Source organism: Erythranthe guttata, chromosome 2 (assembly GCF_056151865.1).
Source record: "Erythranthe guttata isolate IM_541 chromosome 2, IM_541, whole genome shotgun sequence".
Lineage (NCBI taxonomy): Eukaryota > Viridiplantae > Streptophyta > Magnoliopsida > Lamiales > Phrymaceae > Erythranthe > Erythranthe guttata.
Genome location: NC_142534.1, coordinates 8,113,544 through 8,139,570, shown reverse-complemented (window position 1 = coordinate 8,139,570; position 26,027 = coordinate 8,113,544). Strand labels below are relative to the sequence as shown.

The 26,027-nt window shown below is 31.9% G+C and overlaps 1 protein-coding gene and 2 long non-coding RNA genes across 3 annotated transcripts; 1 reads left to right on the top strand and 2 right to left on the bottom strand.

Moving 5' to 3' along the window:
• Positions 1-6,067: 6,067 nt before the first annotated feature.
• LOC105958191 (F-box protein PP2-B15) lies at positions 6,068-7,955 on the bottom strand. The gene is made up of 3 exons (XM_088826816.1): positions 7,658-7,955; positions 6,750-6,868; positions 6,068-6,649 (listed from the first exon to the last, which is right to left on the bottom strand). The coding sequence occupies exons 1-3, from the start codon at positions 7,931-7,933 to the stop codon at positions 6,229-6,231; spliced, it is 816 nt and encodes a 271-aa protein (XP_088682942.1). The 5' UTR covers positions 7,934-7,955; the 3' UTR covers positions 6,068-6,228.
• A 3,207-nt stretch (positions 7,956-11,162) lies between these two features.
• On the top strand, positions 11,163-13,341 carry LOC148772256 (uncharacterized). The gene is made up of 3 exons (XR_016034878.1): positions 11,163-11,490; positions 11,711-12,566; positions 13,143-13,341. It is a non-coding gene; the product is annotated as an uncharacterized LOC148772256 (long non-coding RNA).
• Positions 13,342-23,336: 9,995 nt separating this feature from the next.
• Positions 23,337-24,587, bottom strand: LOC148772255 (uncharacterized). Its single transcript, XR_016034882.1, has 2 exons — positions 23,999-24,587; positions 23,337-23,616 (listed from the first exon to the last, which is right to left on the bottom strand). It is a non-coding gene; the product is annotated as an uncharacterized LOC148772255 (long non-coding RNA).
• Positions 24,588-26,027: the final 1,440 nt, after the last annotated feature.

The window sequence follows — 26,027 nt, the reverse complement described above, 5'->3', positions numbered from 1 at the left end:
TTTCTAAATTACGTGAATGACACCAACCGACAACAGAGGAACCCGTACTCCAACACTTATAATCCGGGATGGAAAGATCACCCCAACTTTGGATGGGGAGGAAATCAGCAAGGACAAAGGCCAGCGCCCGAATTCCAAAATCCACCTCAAGCTCCGGCCCAAGGAGTTGACCTCGCTGACATCTTAGCGAAATTCATGACGTCGACTCAAGCTTCCATTCGAAATTTGGAAACACAGATGGGTCAACTTGCAACCCAACTAACAGCGAGGCCATCGGGAGCACTGCCATCAAACACGGAAGATCCTCGGAAGAACAACGTCGAGCAGTGCAACGCCGTGAGTTTAAGGAACGGGAGACAATTGGAGGAGGCCCCACGAAAGGAGAAGCAAAACACGGTAATCGAAGAGCCGAATGTGATTGAGGAAAAAGAAGCAACTCGCAAGGAACCGCCATCTCCCACAGTGATCTCACGAGTCCCTCAAGTCCCATATCCTCAAAAGCTTAAAAAGAAGAAGCTCGATGCCGAGCACCAAGGATTCTTGAACAAGCTGAAGGAAATCCACATCAACATTCCGTTTATCGAAGCCATTCAAAAGATGCCAAAGTGGGTGAAATTCCTCAAGGAGCTCGTGACAAAGAGGAATAAATTGCAAGGGAACGAGATCATCCAACTCACGGAGCAATGCAGTGAAATTCTTGTACGACCCCTTCCACAAAAACTCGGCGATCCAGGTAAGTTCACTATCCCTTGCACTATTGGAGGTAAAAATTTTAGGTCACTCCTTGATTTAGGTGCTAGCATTAATCTTATGCCTTATTCCATTTACAAAAATCTTGGGTTAGGTGAGATTGAACCAACGGCTATAACCCTTCAATTAGCCGATAGGTCTTTAGTTTACCCAAAAGGTATTTTAGAGAACGTGCTAGTGAAAGTGAATAAATTTATTTTCCCTGTGGATTTCGTTATACTTGATATAGATGAAGACAGGGAGATACCTCTTATTTTAGGGAGACCGTTTTTAGCCACTTCAAAAACTCTGATTGATTGTGCGAGTGGTGATCTTACAATGACGGTGCACGATCAAACGATCAAATTTAACGTTTTTAGCGCTAATAAAAATCCATGTGATAATAATAATTGTTATGCTATTGATCTTGTGGATTTTTCAAATCATGACGATTTTGACGTTTTGATCTTAGACCATGGGAAAGGATCTTCGAGTGCAGGAGATGGTGGCAGAAAAGATAGTCGGACGGAGCAAGTTTATTGTGCAAGCTCAATTTCAAATCCGCCGAGAGACAGTCAAAAGAGTTGGGGTGCTAACGGTGATGAACGTGCAAGGAGGATGTGGCCACCTAAAAAATCAAACGAGCGTCATCGGGGAGAGGAATTCAATTGCCAAGTGACTTCGGTCACGTTAGCTTGAACAAAGAAGCAGACAAAGTCCGGCTGAAGACTGTAAATTTAGCGCTTCTCGGGAGGCAACCCGAGCTTTCGTTTTTTGTATTTTATGTTATTTTAAATTTTTAGTTTGGCTTTTATTTTATTTTATTTTTCAAAAAAAAATTTTAGGGGCACTAATAGGAAGTTTTTATTTTGCAGGGACCTAATTGCAATTATTCACACGGCCGTGCAAGAAAAGGGCAGGAATCTCACACGGCCGTGTGAGATTTCGGGGAAGCTACTGCCCAAAATTGGAAAATGGCACGGCCGTGCGGATTTTTCACCTAAATTTCGCACGGCCGTGCGAAATTTGAAGAGGCTACTGCCCAAAATTGGAAAATGGCACGGCCGTGCGGATTTTTCACCTAAATTTCGCACGGCCGTGCGGAAAAAAAAAAAAAAAAAAAAAAAAAAAACAATTTCCATAATTCCCAAATCCCCTCTCTCCCCCACTTCGAACCCTCCCTTCTTTTTTCGAAATTTTCCCTTTTCTTTGACAAATTTCACCGAAAATTTACCAACTACACACATATAATACGTAATCAAAGGGGTTTGTTGTTGATTTGCGCAGGGAGATTCAAGAACGGTGCAATTTTCTCGACAAAACCCATTCCACCAAGAACGCCCACAAGGTGTTCGACGATTTTCCCGCACCGGTTATTGAGCCGGTACCCGAGCTATTGGAGGATGACGAGGAGGATGATGCTCATGCACATGGTGGAGTTGGTGAGCAACCCGACAATGGTCCCGCCGTTTAAACAGGTGTTTTCTATCCTTAAACTTTGGGCGAATCACATTGAGGGCAATGTGAATTTTAAGTTTGGGGGTGGTTATATTTGTGTTTTGCTTGTTTGTTAGTTTGCTTGCGTTATTTTTTTTGTTTTAGTTATCGTTTTATTACTCGAAAAAAAAAAAAAAAAAAAAAAAAAAAAAAAAAAAAAATTTCGATGCATCGATGAATTATGATGATGGGAGATGGTCAATGTTTGATGATGAGATTACTTGTTTTATGTGATAAGGAGTTGGTATTTGTTTAGCTTTCGATTCAACTGAACGTAGAAGTGAATTATTGCTAGGAATCACGCTTTATGCATTACTTTGGTTGAATGTTTTGTATTTTAAATTTGGAATTTATTTGTGCTAAATCATGCTTTGTTCGGTTTTAAATCTCACTTTAGGACATTTATGAAACGAAGTGTTGGGTAGTAAGTGATTTGGGATATGATTTGGGCATTCTTTGAACCGTTTGAGCCTTTCAAGCCTACCTTTAAATTTTTATCCTTAGAACCTTGATTTGAGCCTCGGAGAAAAAAGGTGTTCTTTCTTTTAGCCAATATGTAGAAGGTGGAAAAGTGGAGATTTTTGAATAATTATCCCTTGGAGTTCGGTCGAAATGTTTTATTAGATCTTTCTTCTTCGAAAAAAAAAAAGAGAAAAAAAAAATAGATATATATATATATATATATATATATATATATATATATATATATATATATATATATATATATATATATATATATATACGTGCATCTTTATATATATATATATATATATATATATATATATATATATATATATATATATATATATATATATATATATATATCTAAATTCGATTCGGAAAAAAAAAAAAAAAAAAAAAAAAAAAAAAAAAAAAAAAAAGAGAAAAGAAAAAGAAGAAGAAGAATAGATTAGAAGGGAGAAATAAGGACTAGTGGTTGAATTGTGTTGAAAACTCGATCCATTGCCTCAAGGCAAAAGTGTTGACGTGTGAATTTTGGAGAGTCGAGTTTATTAAAGTCCCTAGAGGTGAATTTATTGTTTCAAACGCCTAGCTTTCAAATTTTGGCGTAATCACCTCAATTCAAGAAAATTAGCCACACATTCCCATAGTACCTACCTCGGACCAAAGAGCCTAACAATTGAAAGCCACAAAGTCCCAATGATCCCAATAGCTTATTGTTCAATATTAGTTGAGTAAAATAATTTGGTGAGTATTTGGAGTCAAATATATGCATGTAAGTATAAATTTTCTCTATTTTTAACTTGCAAATATTGGATACTTGAAGCAATTGTATGATTTGTGGTTTTTGGTAATAGTGAGTGACTAAGTGCCGTTGAATGTTAAGCTTGCGAATGCCTAGGAATTATCACCATAATTGCAAGTTCTGAAAACACGAAGTTGACCAATCGATCCATGTAATGAGATGTATAGTCGTGTTTTGTGTTCTTAATTTGATTTTACTTGAGGACAAGCAAAAGTTCAAGTTTGGGGGTGTGTTAAGTGTATATTTATACACTTAATTGTACCTTTTAATTGGAGCTTTTGATGTGTTTTTACGATAATTGGTGCTTAATATGGTTATTATTTGTATTTTAGGTGCAAATTGAAGAATTGGCAACTTTTGGGGTGAAAACTGCAAATTCAGAGAAAAAGTGGGCCAAAAGTGAAATAATCAGAATTCTGAAGAACAGAAGGCCGCGCGGCGTGCGGGTTTTAGATCTTAATCTCACACGGCCGTCCGGATGGGCGTAGGGGCGCAGTGAAGGAAGTTTAATTACACAAGGAAACCCGCCCTATTATATTTTTGCACCCTATTTAAAGGCCACAAGCACACAATTAGACCTATCTTGGATCTTTCTACCTTTTATCTTTAGCTTTAGTTTTTGTCTTTCATCTTTCTACACGCAATCAAGGAGCACAAGAACGAAGACGAAGACTTGACGAATCTTCATCATAGTTCTCCTCTTTTATTGTTATTTATAGTTTTATGATTTTTCGTATTTTTATTATGTTTTTCGTAACAAACATGCGTAGCTAAGTTTTTAATCTAGGATTTTGTTGGAACCCTATGTAGGGATTGCGAACCCTTTTTCTTGAGATTATGCAATTATGATTTTATGATTATTTCTTCTACTTGTTATGATTGTTAGTGCATGAACTTGATCAATTTATGTGCTTTATCTGTGATTATTGGGATTGACTCGACAGAGCTATTTTGATAATTAGACGGTAAGTAGAAGAACCTTCGAGTAGTTTTCACCGGATGAGTGTGTCAATTGCATGTGGTGTCGTAGACATACAGATATCACCTTAGGTAGCCATTTACGAGACTTGTTAGTTAATGCTTTACTCATAATTGGTTTGCATAGACATATAGTGAATCGCTTATGAATAATAGACTCATAATACACGCGACAGCGGGTTATGAGTAAATTAGTGTCTCGGGTTAATAATCATGAATCATATATTTCATAATTGAGGGGTTTTGGGTGAGCAATTCTTGCATAGGGGGAAGATAAAATCCTAGGTCCGTTTTAATTGATATTTTCCCGTGTTATTTGCTTTCTTAATTAGTTTAGTTGTTTAATTAATTTAATTTGACAAACTTGCGTAGGCTGGATAAAAATCATAATTGTTAGAATTTGGTACTTAGGATTAGGTAATTTGCGTATTCCCTGTGGGATCGACATCCGACTCTCACGAGTCCACTTTATTACTTGTTTGCGATACGTGCACTTGCGTGTTGGTATTTAGCACCCAACATACACCCTCATTTATCTCAGGTCTGACTTTTTCTTACGCGTTCATTAGTGCCTCTCTTCTTTCTCAATGTTCATTATGTCGCCCCTCATCCCTCTTCCGTCGTTCCGTCTCCTCATCCCTTCTCCGTCGCTCCACCTCAAATCCAATGTCGTCCGAGTAGTAATTTACTCCTTCGTTGCTCCGCCTCCTCATCCCTTCTCCGTCACTCTACTTCCAATTTGATATGCATTAGCGACGGTAGGTATGGTTGCGAATTTGGAGTATTTAAGAACCATGCTGCCATGACTCCGGACAATACTGTTTTTGATAAGATCTGCGTTCAAGTTTGACTGTTGCTTTGTTGTGTATTATGTATATTGATACATCTGTTCTTAGTTGGTAATACAATAGATTTAGTTTGTTATTGTTGTTATATTACGATTATTGTTATATTTAGATTTAGTTGAGATTGGTGGTGCAGCGGGCGGCAGAGGCGAGAATTTATTGAAGTGGGTTAATGATGGTGCGATGTGGCAGCGGTGTGTGACGATGGAGAGCAGATTTATGGTTTTTTGGTAGATTGTGCGGAGGACGGCGCGAGTAGAGAATTTGTGCAGGCTGGACCTTTAATCGACTACGTGTTTTGGTAGTCGATTAAGTTAATCGATTATGCTCTGATTAATCAACTATTTTGGTAGTCGATTAAGGTTACTCTATTTTATTTTTTAATTTGTTTTTGATTTTTTGTGTATTGATTCCGATTTGTATAAATTTATGTATATTATTTGTTTTGTAAAAAAAATTAGGAACTCTCTTGTAGAGAGATAGAATAATAACTATAATGAATCTCATTTTTTCTTCTCTAAAACCCTCTATTTTTCTCTCTTTTTTCTCTCAACTCTTGTGTTTTATTCTATGATTCACTCTCCGAATGAATGAATGATTTGCTACACGGAATTACCTCTGTATATATATAGGCAAAGCTTATAGTGTAAAAACATTAGTCAGAGACGAAGTGAAAGCATTTATTGCATTCCGTATCTTCAATTCCCATTTGCAGTCAAAAAAGGATTGCAGCAACCACTATTCATCCAGAGTAAAATTCTTTCTGATAAAAAAAAAAATCAATCTAAAATTCTTTAATGAGTTTAACATAATTTAATTTGGAATTATTTCCTCAAATCTTCTTGTTCAAATACAATTTTAAGTGCAATCGGTATTTATTAAACTTTCATCCAAATACAACTTGAAGTTTAATCAGTGCTTAGGTCTAAGCTCAATGCCTTCAACAAGGAGCCCTCCTTTAAGTTGGTTACCCTTGATTTCCTTAAATTCCATTTTTACCTCTTTGTCACTCTCGTCATTGTAGAATTCTCCTAATTTGATATCCAACCATCCGTCGCCACGTGGGCATGGAAATCGTTGCGCCTCTACACAAAATGCTTCATATCCTTGCCTTTTGAACCCATTGAGATTCATATAAATCTTTCCTCGCGTTTTGTAATCACCGACTTCAATTGAAACCTCCAAAGGTGTGTCATCTAATCCAAAAGCACGTTTAACAACCTGAACAACGATGTACGCGCCGTAGGTCGTGTTCGGGGACAACATTCCTGTGTTGATTTTTCCTCGTATTTCAAGCCAAGACACCATTACAAGCTCTACTGCTTCAGGAAATCTAAAAAGTCAAAAGAGAAAAAAGAAAAAGAAAAAATGAATTGGAAATAAAAATAGGTTAAATAAGAAACTGTGTAATGAGAAAGGTAAATTGACTCAACCTGGAGTGAAAGAGATGTTTCCAGTGCCAATAAGGAGAGTTTGTAGACCAAGTAATTGACAGTTCCCTTGCACTCAACATGTAACATCTTTTGTTTGTATGTTTGTCCAATAAAAATGTCTGTACTTGTAATTTTTACATTTGTCAGTGTCTAATCACAAATATTTTGATAATTTGAAAATTACTAAGAATATAAGGCGCCACAAATAATTTTTTTTTTTTGTATTTACAAAAAAACCCCAATTTGCAACTTTTATTATTGAATTTAAGATTCCAATTAAGTTCATATAAAACTATACCTTTTATAAGAAAAAATAATATAGGAGAACATTATTTTATCTTTGAAGGAGTATATAAAATATAGGGAAAATTAGTTAAAACTCCATCGAAAATATTTTGTGTAGTTAACAACCCATTCAAATATGTTAAAGTTCCTAAAAGTCCCTCAGGCAGCTCAATTTGATATTAGACTGAAAATAGACAACTAAGATTGAAAATAAACATTTAGTTAAGAGAATTTGGACTGAAAATAGACATTTAATTTTTAACTGAGTTACTCAGAGAATTTTTAGCTAAATAAAAAAATAAATATGAAATAAATTAGACGTGAATGTGTTTTGCAAATTGCCCCATAAATTAAATTACTAGGAAAAATAAATCTTGTGTTGGTGGGTCTATGCCCCCTATTGCACCTGAAGGTTTTAAAATTAAAATAGTAAAAGAGAACGACCCACCAAGTATTTAAACTCCTTGAGCAATTTACTGAGTATCGAAAATAATTAAAATGACAATTTATAATTACGCGCAATGGTAGATATGTATATATATACCAACAATTAATTATTCGACAAAATAATTGCAATGATAACAGTATATAAATGAAGTTAAAAGTTTTAATTAGTAATATACCTTTTGACCACCATCAATGAGAAGAGGGGTAGAGGAAAGCTTGGCATACAAATCCTTTTTGGAGGAGAAGAAAAAAGGAGAAACAGAATTGGAGATGATTTCAGAGTAATCCAACGGCAGGAATTTATCCCAGACCAAGTCGGAATCGGCTGCATCACGGAAAGTACACGAAACGAGAGATGAACGGCACGCATCCTGCGGACAAGTTAAAGATATGATGTGTGATAGGCATTCCTCCGGCAATGACTCAATCCTTGTGCTCATCAAACTCATCATTTCATCAAATCATGTAATTATGTGATCGAGGTTTTGAAATGCATATAGTATGGATATATATATATAAAGGAGCTAGCTAATACATTTTTGGATGACGACATAAGTTTGATAGATGAGGACATATGTAACCATCTTATGAACCATTTTGATTAGAATATTAGTAATATATTATTGATATTCCGTAGTTCCTTACAACTTTAATTCAATTAGATATGGTATTAATTAGCTGCTCTACGATACATATCAGTTGACAAAATTTATTAGAAATAAATGACAAGTCCAGTTAAACAGTTGCTTCACATCTTATATATAAAAGAAAAAAACGATGGGCAACCCTAAAATGCCTAATGGTATTTCTGTAATTATTTATTTTTAATATTTATTTTTCTCTACTAATTTTTAACTATAATTTTCAACAATTATCAAAATTGAAACTAAATCGTGAAGAATCATTCTCCTATTTTTCATCAATATATCTCAACTTAATATGTAACATTTATAATACTACATTATTAAATTTTACTATGTTAGTGTACTATATTTTCTTATTATATATTAAATTGATTATTCTTTTTCACTTTTGAAATAATATCCCGTGCATCGCACGGGAAAAATTGCTAGTTCTTTATTAATTTTATTTCAAAAATATCCCCCACACAAAAAATGAAATATGCACAAAGTAATATTTAAACTGCATTTATCATTTTTTATTCTACATTTAACATTTTCATTTTTACATCTAACATGTTTGTTATTATTTTTCTATGTAGAGCACGTTTCTCTCTTATTTTTTTCATTTTCAATTTTTTCACTATTATACAAATCTATGTTCTCTCCTTTTTTCTACATAGAGAGAGATCTTGCCCTTATACCCTAAATGCTATAAACTACATATTCACGTAGTGATTAAACAAATTAGGGATCTGAGTCATTTATTTTTTTCAAACTAGGGATTTAATTAAAATTTAGTTCAAATTATATTTTATTTGAGAGACTCATAGCATATTACCCCTATCAATAAATATACTTTCATTAATACTTTCGAAACAATTCCGATTTTTTGAAAGTGAAAAAATAATTCCAAACCAATTGAGTTCTAAAAATAATTAGAAAATCGAAATCAGAATTTTGGAAATTGCAACTTAAAACCTTATTTTTTAATCTGAAATTTTCGACATCGATGAAAGAAAATAAAAATTCTAGTCACCTAATATACATACATAATAATATTGTGCAATTCTCGGAAAATTCAGAAAAAAGTCAGAATATGTTCCGAAATTAAATTTGGAATTTAGAGGGTGTTTGGCTAAGCTTATTTTAAACAGCTGATACGCTCTTACGTCTGATAAGATGTTTTAAGAGCTGATAAGTTGTTACATCTTATTTTTAGGATTAATTTTTAGAGTGTTTGGATAATTGGCTTATTTCCTATTTTTACTCATTAAAAGATCTTAAATAAAAAGGTGGGGTAGAGGTACTTATTTAAAAAGATCTTATTTGCTCTCCAACAGCTTATTTAAAAAAAAATTAAGATATTTTTCTAAAAATTTACCAAACACTTTGGAAGAGCTTATAAGCTCTAAAACATCTTGTAAGCTCATTTTAACATCTTATAAGTTTAGCCAAACACCCTCTTAATACGTATTCTAATTTCGGTTTCCTAAAATTTTGAAAGTTTCATAAAATATTAAGACTATCTTATTGTTTTAGACAAATGGGCTAATACAAATAAATCCAGGACTATTTATTTGTAACCAGGTACAGACCAAAAACTCTTATAAAAAAAAATCCAAAGAAAGTTCAGAGGTGTATAAAAAACTAAAATACCTCTCACATTTTAATAGGAGGCGGCTAAAACAAATATCGTTATTTTCTTTGTTCATTACTTTGTGTGCTGGTGGTGGTATTAAAGTGAGAAGAAAATGGTATTTGTTTTAACCACTCCCATTTTAATATGCTTCAATTTTATCCATTTAACCCGATTTGATATCAATTTGACCCAAAATTTCTCCAGTTATTCAATTTTGACCTCTAACCCAATATTGAATTCAATTTTGACTGTCGCCGCCCGTCAGGCGCTGTTGACTTCTTTTTTTCTGTTGTCGCCACCGCTGACCAGCGGTGTTGACTTTTTTTTCCCTGAACATTTTTTGGCCAGCGTAAAGAAGATTAATATTACTTTGGTTGACCGTAATATTAATTATATTATTGTTTTAGCACAGTCATATTGCTATATTACTATCTAGCACAATAATATTAACACAACGAAATCATTATGTTACATAATAAATTATTGTGTAATACAGTAATACTTTTATGTTGTCCACAATGGCAAACATCATACGAAGTTAAAAAAATTAATATTGTTATGGTTGACAGTACAATATTGCTGTCGTTGACAATAATATTATAGTCAACCACAATAATATTATTGTGTTTACAGTAATTTTATTATCAACGACGGTAAAATCACTGTCATCGGCCAACAGAGTGTGGGGGAAAAAATATATATAAAAGGTCAAAATTAATTTTTTTGGTTAAAATTGACGCAATTGAAGTTAAATTGGATGAACAATTAGGAATTGAGTTTAAAGGGTTGGGGGTAAAATTTTGCATATACATTTAGTTTCCCTTCATTTATAATGCATATTAATGAGATAAAATTATCGGCCAAAGAAATATAACACCTAAACATATAATAATAAAGATGGTTGGTCAATGACCTTCTCACAAAAAGCCCTTAAAAAAATGACTTAAGCCAATTCACTACGAACTTATACTTTCTCTTTTTACGCTAATTATATAGTTAATGAAGACTTATGAGATTATACTCAATGTTTTCCTAACATATTCAGCGCGGACCACTACTTTCTTCTAACACTATTTTTTTCATAGTATTAATATTTTTGTTCGTTTAAATTTCATATGGATTAGAGAGTATGTAATTATATGTATGGTAGTTTTAATTTCATATGGTTTATTAGATATAATATAACTATAAATAGGTATATAGAAGATGTAGCTGTTGAATGTCACGAAGGTACACAAAAAAAAAAAAAAGGGAAAATGTGGGATAACCCTTAGTTTTGAAAATATATATAGAGAGGTCCTATGGATTTTTCTTCCTTAGTCAAAAACCCAAATTCAAATCTTAATTTGATAGAACCCCTAGACAAATCGAAATACCCATTTTGCCCTTTCAGTTATAATTTAAAACCCTAACCTTCTGTCACTCCCACTCCACTCCCACGTATCTCAGCCGACATTTATCCCCTCTCCCCCTCTCTCTTCATCCCCTTTAACTCTCTCTATCTGCCCACAGCCCTCCGCCGTCGCGCTCCTCCCCTCACCTCCTTGTGCCACCGCCGATGCTCCCCCATTTTCATTTCTGAGGTTTTTGGCAGTCAGCTCATACCGACACTTAGAAATTGGGCATCGCTTCCGGCTTCTCCATCCCGCCGCCGCCGCCGCCGCCGATCAACGTGATAGATACCAATTCGAGCATCGTTCTGACTCCAATTGGAAATAAAGAAGACGAAGAAAACTCTGTCGTTGAGGTACCTTCTCTTATATATGTTCAGAATTTTCAGATTATATGTGTTGCACGTACAAGATCCCCTTCTTTATTTAATTTCACCATTGGTAAACGCAGTTTTCAGTTAAATTGGGGATGGATAAGACAATGATTGATCGAAATATGGAAGTATTGAAATAGTTAGGGTTTGAATTATTAGACTAGTCTATTTACAAAGTATACCTTCGCTTCATCATATGCAGATGGTTGCGGGCAAATGCAATTCTGCACAAATGAAAAGTAAGAGAGAGAGAGCTTAACAAATCTAAAGTCTCTTCCAGATGAAATGGTGTTCGAGATCATCCCACGTCTCCCGGCCGAAGATTTTTACAACTACGCCATGCTCGTTAGCTGGAAGTGGTACCGTGCAATTCGCACTCGTTACTTCGTATACTCACACCTTCGCCATTCAATCCTGGACTTCTCGTACATACTTTATGCCGTGGCATTACTGCTTCATTTTTCGTGTCAATGAGTCTGGGGCCGAGTCGTGGTATCTGAGTTCGGTTACGAGCTCAGAGGAGAAACTTGGGCTAGTTGTAATGGTTTGATAGTGGAGTTTGATTACTAGAAGGATGCTCTTAATATCACAAATCCTGCAATCGAGCAACACTCTGCCATCCCTCTGTTTTCTTGCCCAGTAGCAACCCACGATTGTATCTGTATAGCGTAATCGGCTGCTTCAATAGAATATAAAGTGGTTGTTGCTTATCGTATTAACGATGGCAATTCACCGGTATTGCGTTTGGCTATTCTGACTGTTGGAGTTGACGAGTTTTGGAGGCATGTTTGCACAGAACACTTACCAACGGATATGAAGCGAACACCCTGTTTATAACCGAAGGTTTTATCCACTGGCCTTCGAGAAAAACCTATATTCTGACCCTGAATGTAGAGACTGAAGTTATTACACACTGTTCCTCGAGGTTACGAGAAAAGATATAAATATTATTTGTCGACAGTGAGTTCTCTTTGGAGGTTCGGGAAATGAAATCGGAAACTCGAGAGTGGATGAAGGTTTGAATAGCTTCGATGATGCCAAAAACATGAAGGATGAAGGTTTGTTTGTTTAAATTCGTTTTAATCTCTTTATACTTTTGTTTTGTTTGATGAAATGATTTCTACGATATTGTTTTAGTTTCTTCTCTTTCTTTCGCTGAGCGAGGGCTCAAATCAAATATACTATTTCTTATAAAAAAACTCAGATCTACTATGTTTTTCAAGATATGTGAACAATTAATATTAAAACCTTTTTATTTGGATTAATTTGATTTTCTCAATTACATTGTTCTATTCATCATCTTATATAGATTCAATTGTGAACTTTATGGTGGTGCAGATGAATTTTATTTATAAACATATATAGTCACATGTGGGCATGTACGTGGAGTCATATATAGTCACATGTAGTAACAAGAATGAACATAACTACATGTGACTATAGTTGACTATATATAATCATATATAGTCATATGCAGTAACAATAATGCATAACTACTTGTGACTATAGTTCACCAAAATAAATTTATCAAAAAAATGTCTTTCATTGTTTTTTTGTATTTTTCATGAAATGTAATTTGTTTGTTTTATTTTGTTCTTCGTTTTATTTAACTTTTTATTTTTATTTTGTCACAGGTTTTGCTTTGTATAACATTATGAGATGCAAAGAATAAAATGCAGAGAAGTGCCATGTGAAGTTGCATTCATACTACAGTATTCTAGACTTATGCCACTTATATAACTATAGATAATTGTATAGTCACGTGTAGTAACATTATATGTGTGCTATGTGTTTTTTAATGTATAGTTATGTGTGTTCAAGTTTTGAAGCTTATATCCACGTGATTGTGGTTTTTTTTTTTTTTTTTTTGGTTAATTGATTTATAATATCAAAATTATAATTGTGAATTTTGTTGTTGGTGTAGATTAATTTTGGGGTAAAAAGACATTACATGATTATATATAACTATATGTGACTGTGATATACTATAATTAGGTGTAGTATACTATAGTCATGTGTAGTCAATTTCAGTAATATAAATTTATCAAAAAAATTAAAAAAATAATAATAAAAAAAATTTTAAAATTTTTTTTAAAATTAATTTTTTTTTAAATTAAAAATTAAAAATTAAAAAAATTAAAAAATTAAAAAAATTAAAAAAAATTAAAAAAATGGGTATGTATAAAAAATAATAATAAAATAATCATTTATATTTTTTATTTAAAAAATTCTATAAAATGATAAATGCAGACACGAAAGTGCTAAATGCAGTTTGGGCCTTATGCTGAATGCAGGAGCGAAAATACTGAGTGCAGTATGGCGAAAATTGAAATTAAGGGCACAATAGTACTTTTGCCTCTCCAGGGGGTTATCTCAAAGAAAAAATTTTAGGGGTGGACCTATCCATATATATTTTCCATATGAGAGGTGTATATCTAATGGACCCAAAAAAAAAAAACCTTTGAATGATCACTTTCGTGTTGCTTGGTCAGTTTCGTGCGGATTAGGGACTTATCAGTACGCAAGGTTTGTCAAAGTATTAAACTAATAGGCAATAGCAAACTCAGGTTAAGAGTTCATATACCAATAAGATTGCATATGTGTTTCCGTATACGCTACTATATACTTCGACTAAAAAAAATGATTTTTTTTTTTTTTTTAGGGTTTTTGTGCATAAGTCCTCAACCAAACATATTTATTATTCTAGGTTTAAGGCCTATATCTCTTTCACCAATAAGCCCATCCCTTTAATATTTATTATAAATAAAGGAAACATTCATGTATATGTCAATATTACCCTCAATCATTTATACACAATTCTTAATTGTAACCCCAATTTTATCAATTTTGTCCACAAAATCCAATTTTGACCATAAAAATTCAATTTTGACTCTTTTTGGAGCATACTTTAATATGTTCCAATTTCATCATTAACTTAATTTAATCTCAATTTGACCCCAAATTTCACAAATTATTCAATTTTGACCATAAAAAAATTTTCCGCCGGATTCCGGCGTTGACTTTTCATTATTATTATTATTCTTTTTTCTTTTTTTCGGATTTTTTGGCCAGTTTCCCGCGTTGGCTTGTTTTTTTTTTCTTTTTTCTTTTTTTTTCTTCCGGATTTTTTCGCCGGTTTCCGGCGTTGACCGGCGGTCTCCGGTGTTGAATTATTTTTTAGTGTTATTTTAAGTTTTTTTTTTTTTTTTTTTTTTTTACGTCCGCCGCTAAACGTTGACCGTAATTGTGCTGTCATTGACAGTAAATTAACGTAATTATACTGTAATGACAGTTAATTAACGTGATTGTACTGCCGTTGACAATACATTTATGTAATTGTGCTGCCGTTGACAGTAAATTAATGTAATATTATTATTTTTTATTTTTTGTTGTTTTTTTTATTTTGTTTGATTTGTTGACAAGTCAACGTAATTATATTACTGTCGTTGACAATAAAATAACTGTAAACACAATAATATTACTGTCAACAACATCAATATTATTATTTTTTTGGGTTTTTTGTTTTGTTTGAGTTATTCACGGAGTAACGTAATAATATTACTGTCTATTATTGTAATATTACTGTAAACACAATAATATTACTGTGGTTGACGGTAATATTACTGTTGTTATAGTAATATTGCTGTCAACCACATCAATATTATTATTTTGTTTGGATTTTTTGTTTGTTTGAGTTATTCACGGAATAACGTAATAATATTACTGTCTATTATTGTAATATTATTGTGGTTGACGGTAATATTACTGTTGTTATAATAATATTACTGTCACTCACAGTAATATTAATTCTTTTGGTTTTTTATTATGTTTACATTTGTTGAACGGTCAACATAGTAATATTACTCTATTACACAATAATAATGAGTTTTATTGTGTAAATATTATTGTGCTAGAGATTAATATAGCAATATTACTGTGTTAAACTGTAGTTTAGTTAATTTTACTGTGTTTACCAGTAATATAGTTAATATTACTGCCAATCACAGCAATATTGCTGTTTAAACGAAAAAAAAAGGTTACCGAAAGAAAGAAAACAAGAAAAAAAAAAAATTAAAAAAAGTCAATGCCAAAGACCGGCGAATTTTTTTTTTTTGAAAAGTCAACGTCGGAATCTGACAGGAAAAAAAAGAAGTTTTTGAAAAAAAAAATGTTTTTTGTCAAAATTGAATAATTTGTGAAATTTGGGATCAAATTGAGTTTAAATTAAATCAATAATGAAATTGGAGTATATTAAAGTATGAGGGGTTATTCTAGTCCTTTAAAAAAATCTGGACCATATGTAGACTTATTGGTAAAAGAGTTTTTTGTGTGGATCTCTTTATAAATAAGTACCCATTGATGGGCTTATTTGTAATGACCCCTTTTTAAAACTATCTTCTTCACTATTAACAATCCTTCTTTCGTTTTCTTTTTTAATTATTAATTTTCTTTTTTTTTTTCGTTTTTAAACTTCTTTTCATTTTCGGTTAAATTTTTCTTTTTAATTTTTTTTAACTCTGTTATTTTTTTTTTAAATTTCTTTGTCAACTATATTAATTGACCATGATATTAATCAACTTTCAAGAGTGGGTGCGTGGTTTTTCAAACTAGATTCACGAAATACTGTGAAAGTCTTCAGAAGCTGAATTTCTTTGTGTATTATGCCACTGTATTGGATCCACACTATAAACTGAGGTTTGCGAGTTTTTGTCTTAATCAACTCTATGAAAATGACATTACATGATCGGTTACTATTATGGAAGCGCAAGTGAAGAAAGTGTTGATTCGCTTGTACGATCAGGACCGGCTCTAGGTTATTGGGGGTCCTAGACGAAAAAAAAACGGGGCCCTTTATTTTCAAAAGTGATTTATTTAAAATTTATTTTTCGTGATTTAATAGATGAAAATGTATTAATTTGTCTACAACTCTTTGAGATTCACTATCTTATTCTATCTTTTTCGGTTTTAGATCCAAACAAATATTTTATCCACTCAACATAATATATGAAAAATCTATGAGCAATGACCAAAAATGGTAGAACATGGTAAATAGCAAGTTGAAAGTCAACGTAATAGAAATTTTATTCACCCAATAATCACCTGCAATAAACAGAAAGGAAAAAAAATCATTTTAGCAATTTATTTGTTGAATTAATATTTTCAAATAATAGAAAATATAGAAACTAAAAAAACTCATAGAACAAGAAGGCTATGTTTATATTAAAATTTACAGTCATTAATTTAGAGAGATAAATATATAAAGGCTATGTTTCTATTATGAATTCTTTGAGGTTATGGATGACCACCATTACACTCTCCATTAAACCCACATTACCTCCACCATTATTCATCATTAAGGTCTTGTAACTCATGACCTTTGACTAGCTTTTCTACACATATAAATTAGGTGCAATGTATTGTATTTTGTAACTTGAAGGTATGGAATAATATATCACATATTCTCCCTACTTTGTTCTCTTCTTCTTGTATATCCTTTGTTTATTAGTTTCTCAACACGTTATCAACACGATTGTTCTACCTAAATTTTAGAGTAAAGATGGTCCAAGGAAGATGACTCCTTAACCATAGAAGATGAAAGGGAGTTGGTTTTAAATATTTTATTCTTGTTTTGAATTGATAAAATATTAACCATCTTACTTTTGTTGTAGGTGAATTTTCGTGCAAATCACGAGTCTGTACTTCGATGTCTGTTTTGGACCTGATAATGTCCGAATTTCAGAAAATGCAAAATACAAAACTTGTAGCATTTTCTATTGGCTGTTCGGAACATTATGAATCATCAAAATCGGATCTCGATCAAGAGAGATATGCTTAAAATACTCAGCTCTGCCAGAGCTGTCCCTTGTGCGTATTTTGAACATGATGTTCTAAAAATAAAAGGGACGATTATAGGCCTATAGCCTATATTACATACGAGATTAAAATTATCGATTGAGTATATTAGACTTTAAATCTAAATGATAAGACTCTTGAACATTTGAGTTAGAGGGTATTCCCCATTTATAGTACTATTCTTTCATGATCAAAGTACTATTACGATTTTTATTACATATTGTGGCTTGAAGCCCAAATCGAGCACGTGCAATCAAGTGACTCGAAGATTTGAGTGGTATATTAAGAAGAAAAAAAAACCACTTGCTCTCTAATTTATGCAACTTGAAAAGCTCCATCAATCGAAAAAAGAACTCAAAGTTCATAAATTTTAGGCTAAAGTTAAAGCCTAGTTTAAATATGAAAGCTTGAAAGCTTATGTGGAGGAATATTAAATATAAAGGCTTGAGGCCTAGAATAAATTTGAAGACTATAAGTCTCAACTGAATACATTAGACTCAAGGTCTAAGCGATGATAATCATCATTGAATATTTGAGTTAATGAGTATTTTTCACTCAAGGTACTATTATTTTACGATTACGTACCAATTATAAAGGTTTGAGGCCTAAATCGAGTACATAAATTCAAGGTATAAAACTCAAACCTTGATATTTCAATAATATATTGTACTCGAAATAACTATTGAGTTTGTTGTTCAATGATATATATGAAGATTTGAGTTAATTATAGTACCATTATTTCATATCAAGTACTATAATGATTTATATGAAGCCTTCAGGCTCAAATCGAGTACATAATTTTAAGCAATAACACTCAAATATTGAAATTATATATGTACTTGAAAGGACTATTCCTTTGTAATTCAATGATATGAGACATATCACACAATTCGAAATTATTTTTGGTAGCTCAAGAAGAAATGTAACTATGAGCGTTGGATCATTGAAGTTAAAGATCCATTTATGTCTCATGATATCACAAAATATTCGTGTTATTGTTATGTGCCTTGAGGGCACAAGCCAAATATTTCATAATGAAAATGTGTCTATAAGACACCGAGCAAAATATTATTGTTTCATTTTTCAAGAAACAAGTACTTACTATGAGGTATGTGTCTTGAACACATAAGTAAAAGTAACATTACATGTAGTTACTTATGAAGAAGAAGAGAGATAGATATTTGATCCTCTCTATAATTTGCTCTCTTTAAATCTTGACTTGTTGTTTTGCAAACGACAAGTAAAATATTTCATATTGATATATGTGTCTTGAAGATACATATAATGAAGAATTGTAAGAGAAAATATTCTCTAATTTATGGATCTATATTATGATCATGAAGTGACAACATAAAAACTCAAGTTGCACTCGTAATAGCAAAATAAAGATTTTTAATAGCATATCGTACTATAATACGAGTTGTGAGCTAATACAAAACTCGTTCAATTGTTGTTATTCTTTGAAAGTGAAAACAACAATATTAAAAAATTCAAAGAGATATGTTTACATGAAAAGCTATCATGGTGCTAAAATTTATTTACTATAAATTTTATCTCATCATTACAAGTGGAAGGGAGATGAGAAATATGAAAAATGATTGGTCATTTTATGATAAAGCATGTTGATAAGCTTTATCAAAGACCAATAGAAGAGTAAAAGAAATTGTGTTGGTTTTGGTGTCACAGTATTGACCAATTCAATTAAAGATTTTGAATCACAAAAGTTTAGTGATGCAAATTTTATTCAAAATCCATATCTATGGATGGATGTATGTATGTGCATGATTTTTTATACTTGGTCTAGATGAGATGAGATGAAATTTCAAACCAAACGATAAAAAGTGGGATCTCATTTTCTTGTTAAAATTCGAAACCTCTGCATATTCTGATTTTTCGAAATTTACAGATTACTCCATCAAAACTTTCAAAAATTTCATTTTAGTCCCCAAATTTGAAAATTTTACGATTCGGTCCAAAAGTTTTTCAGAATATGCAGCTCGTTTCTTTCATCATCCGCAATTATGAATAGATTTCAGCATTTTCAGTTTTTACTGAATTATTTACAATTGCAGCCTTGTCCATAAATTTTCAAAATTTACAGTTTGGTCCATAAATTTTCAAACTTTACAGTTTGGTCCCTGAATTTTCAAAATTTTGAAATTTGGTCATTTGTGTACCGAACCTGTTAGATTCTCAAATGTAGTTACTTTCATCTAGATAAAATCTATATTACATGGTTTATTTATTATGCAATATTTTGCACCCCTAATGGAAGATATTTCTATGGCATACATTGTCAATTGCTATTTTAATAAGACAATTTTCCCGCCGTTAAGGGGGAGATAAGAAGCCGGTTCTTGTATAACCGCGTGAATTATATGTGAAATTTTTCATCTAGATTTGTGCATGGAAATATTTAAGCACAAAAGAAAAAAGAATTCATTTGCAACAATTTTAATGTGTAAAATGCTAGATGCATTTATCGATAAAATGACAACTTGAAATTATTACATATGTTGCAAATGAGTGCAAGAGAAAATGTCCAAGAAGGACACATTGAACATTAGACTTTGCCATGAAAGGATTATAAACGAATGTCCTCGAATGACAAATTTCACATTGTGATTGCATCGTGAATCCTTAAATGGGTGAAAAATGATTATGGTACACAGTTAACCAATTATACTTTATACATATAAGAGGGGGAGATATATATATTGGTTCGAATGATTAACACCCTTATAAGTGGTGTGAATACCGTTCAATTAAAGTCTACTAGCGCTAGTAGCATCATACTCTCATCATATTACTTATCTCATTCGATGGAACGATTCGTCTTAAAGACGATGTTGGGGGACGCCTCAACACCAATATCCATTACATGATATGAGAATACTTGTCAATTATGGTGGGATCAATGAAATCCATATTTGGATGAGAAAATCATTGATGATTACATGGTAGCTACCGAGATCATTTTAAATCGAACCATTATGTGCCATTAAAAAGTTGATTGGCAAATGAATCATGGTTAGCTTGCTCTCTAAGTGAATAGAGAGGCATTTGAGATTATTAGTTCTCAATTTTGTTGTTGTACCGATATAATATATTAAAGAATTGAAAATTCTTTTCGAATGTATATTCATGTACCAAATTGAATTTGTTTATATTGAGTTTGAAAGTGGACAAATAGTCCTCAATACTCCCTCCACATTGTAAAACTCAAAAGCGCGCATTTTGTCCATGTATGACATTTTTATTGAAATAAATAATGAGCTCACGCACATAAAGTATTATGAAAAACTTTATTGATGCAATATAGAAAATTTTCTATAAGAGAAAAATACGTGGTACATGAAAAGATATGGATCTCTACAAGAGATCGTACCCACAAAGGCTGAATACGTTACAGTTGATGTTGTAACACAGATAACCGTTAGTATTAATTACATTTTTAACGGTGTAATTTTTTTCTAACGAATCTAACCGTTAGTAATGGTATATTTTTTCTAACGATTGATGTTTTTTTTCTAACGGAAAATTGTGTTACAATAAATAACATAAGTGTTACAACAAATATCGTTACAATATATTTTCTAACGGATATAACCGTTACAATTAATTATTTTGCTAACGGTTTGGATTATTTATTCTAACGGACATCATCCGTTAGCAATTTCTACCTCTGAATTTCTAACATGCGTTTTCTAACGGAATTTCGCCGTTAGGAATATTAATTCTAACGAATATAGTTGTTAGAAAAAGCCTTTTTTGGTGTAGTGCCCCATATAATTCTCTAAGGAGAATCCGGTACCGAAAAGTGAAATAGTGAGCTCTTGATTGATTATAAACAAATATGGAGAGTACTTAAGATGTTATCGAATAACTATATGTACAATTTTTTTATAATGTGAAGAGCTTGAAGCTCATACATTTGAATAGATGTCGACATCTAATTGGTCATTAGTATATGCATTCACAAATGCAATTGACCATGATTATTTGAAATTATTGATGAAATGAATTGTACATTGACTTGAAGTCAACACACATAAGTTGTGGAGCCTTTAGTACAAAGGTGGGTAAAATCATTGCGGTAAATCTGAATGCCTTTTGGAAATATATTTTTATGATACAATCAGTTTATGATAGTATTCAAAATTATTTGACATGCACCATATGGATGCAATTACCGCATATTTATATGGATCATAAATTTTTATTTCAAAGAATTGGAAATGCTTGAAGCATATAATAAGAGGTCTCATGAGTTAGACTCTACGAATGATCCATTCAAGAATATGGTATTGTCACCTTAGTTAATACATTGTTTACAGAAGGAATAATCAAATAAATTGATTTCCATTATCATTTGGTGCGAATTAAATCTTGTGGAGACTCATGAAGAGCTCACAAAGATGGTCAATTATTTGGTGACATAATTTGAGATGAAAAAAATATTGGAAGGGCAAAATGCATCTCGAAAAGAAGATCTATTTGAGTGATATTATGTTTGTCCAATCATTGGATATAATTGAAGATCTTTTAAGCCCTCGAGAAGATAATGAAGACCTTGGTCTTAATATATGAGTATAATGTTGTCGGATTGCACTAACGAGAGTTTGGCTATATCAAGGGAGGTGGCCGAAGAATTATTGAAGATTTCTGAAGTACTCGAGAGTTAAAGAAGAAAGACGACATTGACAGTTATTGATGACAAACAAATAACGAGTTTGCAAATCCATACGTCGGCGATCTTACTCCAATGTCTCATGCTGAAATCAGGGGGAGCGTGATCAACAATTTCAACACTGTACTATTTTTCCTTCGTCCAAGTTTTTATCCCAATGGGTTTTTCTTGACAAGGTTTTAACGAGGCAGTGTTAGGCTCTCAAGATTTAAATGGATATATACTCTTTTCTCCTTCGTTTAGGTTTTGTCCCATTGGGTTTTCCTAACAAGGTTTTTAACGAGGCATATTCCATAAATGGTGGACATCCTAGGGGGAGTATTATGAATTCTTGGAGGTTATGGATGACCACCATTACACTCTCCATTAAACCCACATTACCTCCACCATTATTTATCATTAAGGTCTTGTAACTCATGACCTTTGACTAGCTTTTCTACACCTATAAATTAGGTGCAATGTATTGTATTTTGTACACTTGAAGCTATGGAATAATATATCACATATTCTCCCTACTTTGTTCTCTTCTTCTTGTATATCCTTTGTTTATTAGTTTCTCAACAGTTTCATCAATTATTCTTTTTTTTTTCCTACATGGGATAAGTCCAAGGTGGATTTTGAAATACTAAATGGAGTGGGGCCCTATTTTCTTTTATCACAATTCACAAGCACCTATCAATTTATTAAAACTATATATATATATATATATATATATATATATATATATATATATATATATATATATATATATATATATATATATATATATATATATATATATATATATGGGTCCATTTGATATACACCTCTATAATGGAAATTATATAGCGATAAGTCCACCCCTAAAATTCTTCCTTTGAGATACACCCCTGGAGAGGCAAAAGTACTATTGTGCCCTTAAGTGAAATTTTCGCCCAACTGCATTCAGTATTTTCGACCCTGCATTCAGCATAATGCCCAACTGCATTTAGCATTTTGGGCCTGCATTTAGCAGTTTTACAAATTTTTTTATTAAAAAAATATAAATTTTTATTTTATTATTATTTTTTATATATACCCTATTTTTTTCGTTTTATTTTTTTAATTCTTTTAATTTTTAATTTTTTAATTTTTTTTAATTTTTTAATTTTTTTTTTTAATTTTTTAATTTTTTAATTTTTTTGATAAATCTACTGTACCGAAATTGACTACACATGACTATAGTATACCACCACACTCATGTATAGTTTATATGTAATCATGCACTGTCTTTTTACCCTAAAATTAATCTACACCAACAACAAAATTCACAATTTAATTCTTGATATTATAAATCAACCAACCAAAAAAAAAAACAAACACAATCACATGGAAAAAATCTTCAAACATGAACACACATTACTATATATTAAAAAACACATAACATACATATAACTATATGTTACTACACGTGACTATAGTTAATTACAATCATTTATAGTGATATAAGTGGCATAAGTCTGGAGTACTGTAGCAGGAGTGCAACTTCACATGTCACTTCTCTGCATCTTATTCTTTGTATCTCATAATGTTATACAAAGCAAAACCTGTGAAAAAAAATACAAGTTAAAGAATTAAACGAAGAACAAAATGGAACAAGCGAATTACATTACATGAAAAAAAATACAAAAACACAATGAAATACATTTTTTTGATAAAATTATTTTGGTGAACTATAGTCACAAGTAGTTATGTGCATTATTGTTACTGCATATGACTAGTATGACTATATGTAGTCAACTATAGTCACGTGTAGTTATGTTCATTCTTGTTACTACATGTGACTAGATATGACTACACGTACATGACCACGGGTGACTATATATGTATATATATAAAATTCATCTACACCACCAAAAAAGTTCACAAGTGAATCTATATAAAATGGTGAATAGAAAAATGCGGTTGAAAAAGAAAATTATTACTTACCGTGCCAGCAGTTTAAGGTAATCAATTATGCTTCGTTCTGCTTTCCTCGATTGTCTCTGCCAAATGTTGCTCAAGGCATACATTATATATTATTAAAAAAGAAAAACAAGAAAATAGCAGACAATTTTAAATGTATAGAAAAGAAGCTAAGTGTTCAAAGAATTAACCAAAAGATTAAAACTAATGTCCATAAAAGTATTCTAAATGGAAAGTTGTGAAGGGGAGAAGACAAAGCAGGTTGCGCTACGAAGTATAAAAAACAGTTTGACCCACCTTTAACCGACCAAGGCTGAAAATCAATTTGAGATGTGCAGAAGATATTGTTTTTACACACATGTGCCCCAATGATGTCATCACTAATGTACATATACATCACCAGCATATACTTCTCACATAACTCATACATGACTACATGTTACTGCATAAGTTATATATAACTATATATTACTACATGTTAGTATGTTACTACATAGGTTATATATAACTATATATTACTATACGTGACCATATATGACTACTAAAAGATTCATATCATAATAAAGCTTCAGGAATTATTATCAAGGATAATAAGTATTTTTTTAGGAGCTGTTATAAACCTTGGTTCAAAAGCAGCAAACTCGACTGAACCTGAATGTTTAGACCATGAACCAACAACCTGCAATTTGAAACATCATTAAATCATTCATTACCCAAGAGAAACTACAATGTTGTGCCAACAGAAGATACATAAAATAAAATATAATAAAAGGTGAAGAAAAAAACACCTTTAAAGATGATAGATTAACAACATGAACAGAACCATCAATCAATTAATTAATTAATTAATTAATTAGTTAATTAATTTTTTTTTTCAAATCCTTAAACAATTGCAGCACCAAATAGAGAAGAGGGAAAGATGAAAATCCAACTTCAAAAAGTAGCACACAAAACCGATAAAATCAAATCATTCAATCAGCACTCAGAAAATATTTTCCTCTGCAAATCCTCATTAATTTTCTAATAAATTCGATTTTCGTTGATTAATTGCCTTCGATGGAACCGACTTGTTGTAGGACATTCGTTGCGACAGAGATGACTTCGGGGCCGATGCCGTCGCCGGGGTGAAGAATGAGGGTGTAGCTTTTCGACGGCGATGCGGCGGCACATCGGATGTTGGAGAGTTTGGGTTGCGCTTCTTCTTCCTCTTCTTTGTCGGTGCGAGATATGGCAAGAGAGAGTTAGAAAAAATGAGAGATGAAGAGAGAGGGGAAAGTCAGATCTGACGAGAGAGGGAGAGAACGAGGGTGGGTTGAAACGTGTGAATGAGATGAGATAAGATTAGGAGGTTAGGGCATATATTGAATTAAAACTAAAAAGGTAAAATAAGTATTTCAAGTTGTCCAGGGGGTCTCACTAATTAAGATCAGAATTTAGGTTTTTGACTAGGAGAGAAAAATTTGCTGGACCTCCTCGTATATATTTTCAAAACTAGGGGTTATCACTCATTTCCATATATATATATATATATATATATATATATATATATATATATATATATATATATATATATATATATATATATATATATCATGGTTATTGGATCGTAAAAATATCTCGTATCGTTTTGCTCCATATCTCGTACCGTATCGTTATCGTATTGTAAAATATTTAACCAACTATTAAAATAGTAAAAAATATATATCTATATTATAAAAATATTATAAACATGTAAAATTTAATACAACTATTTATTTCGAAATAGATATAAACTCAAGTTTCAACATCATATTATAAAATATGACAAAAATCATAATTCTTTATCAAATAACATCATCTAAGAGGGTGTTTGGCTAGGCTTATAAGATGTTAACAATAACTTATAAGATGTTTAAGAGCTTATAAGTGATTCCAGTGTATTAGGTAATTTTTTTTAAAGATCTTAAAAATTCAAAATATTATAAGCTGCTGGAGGAGAGCAAATTTTTTTTTTAAAAGTACATTGACCCCGCCTATTTATTTAAGATCTTATAATGAGTAAAAATAATTTGTA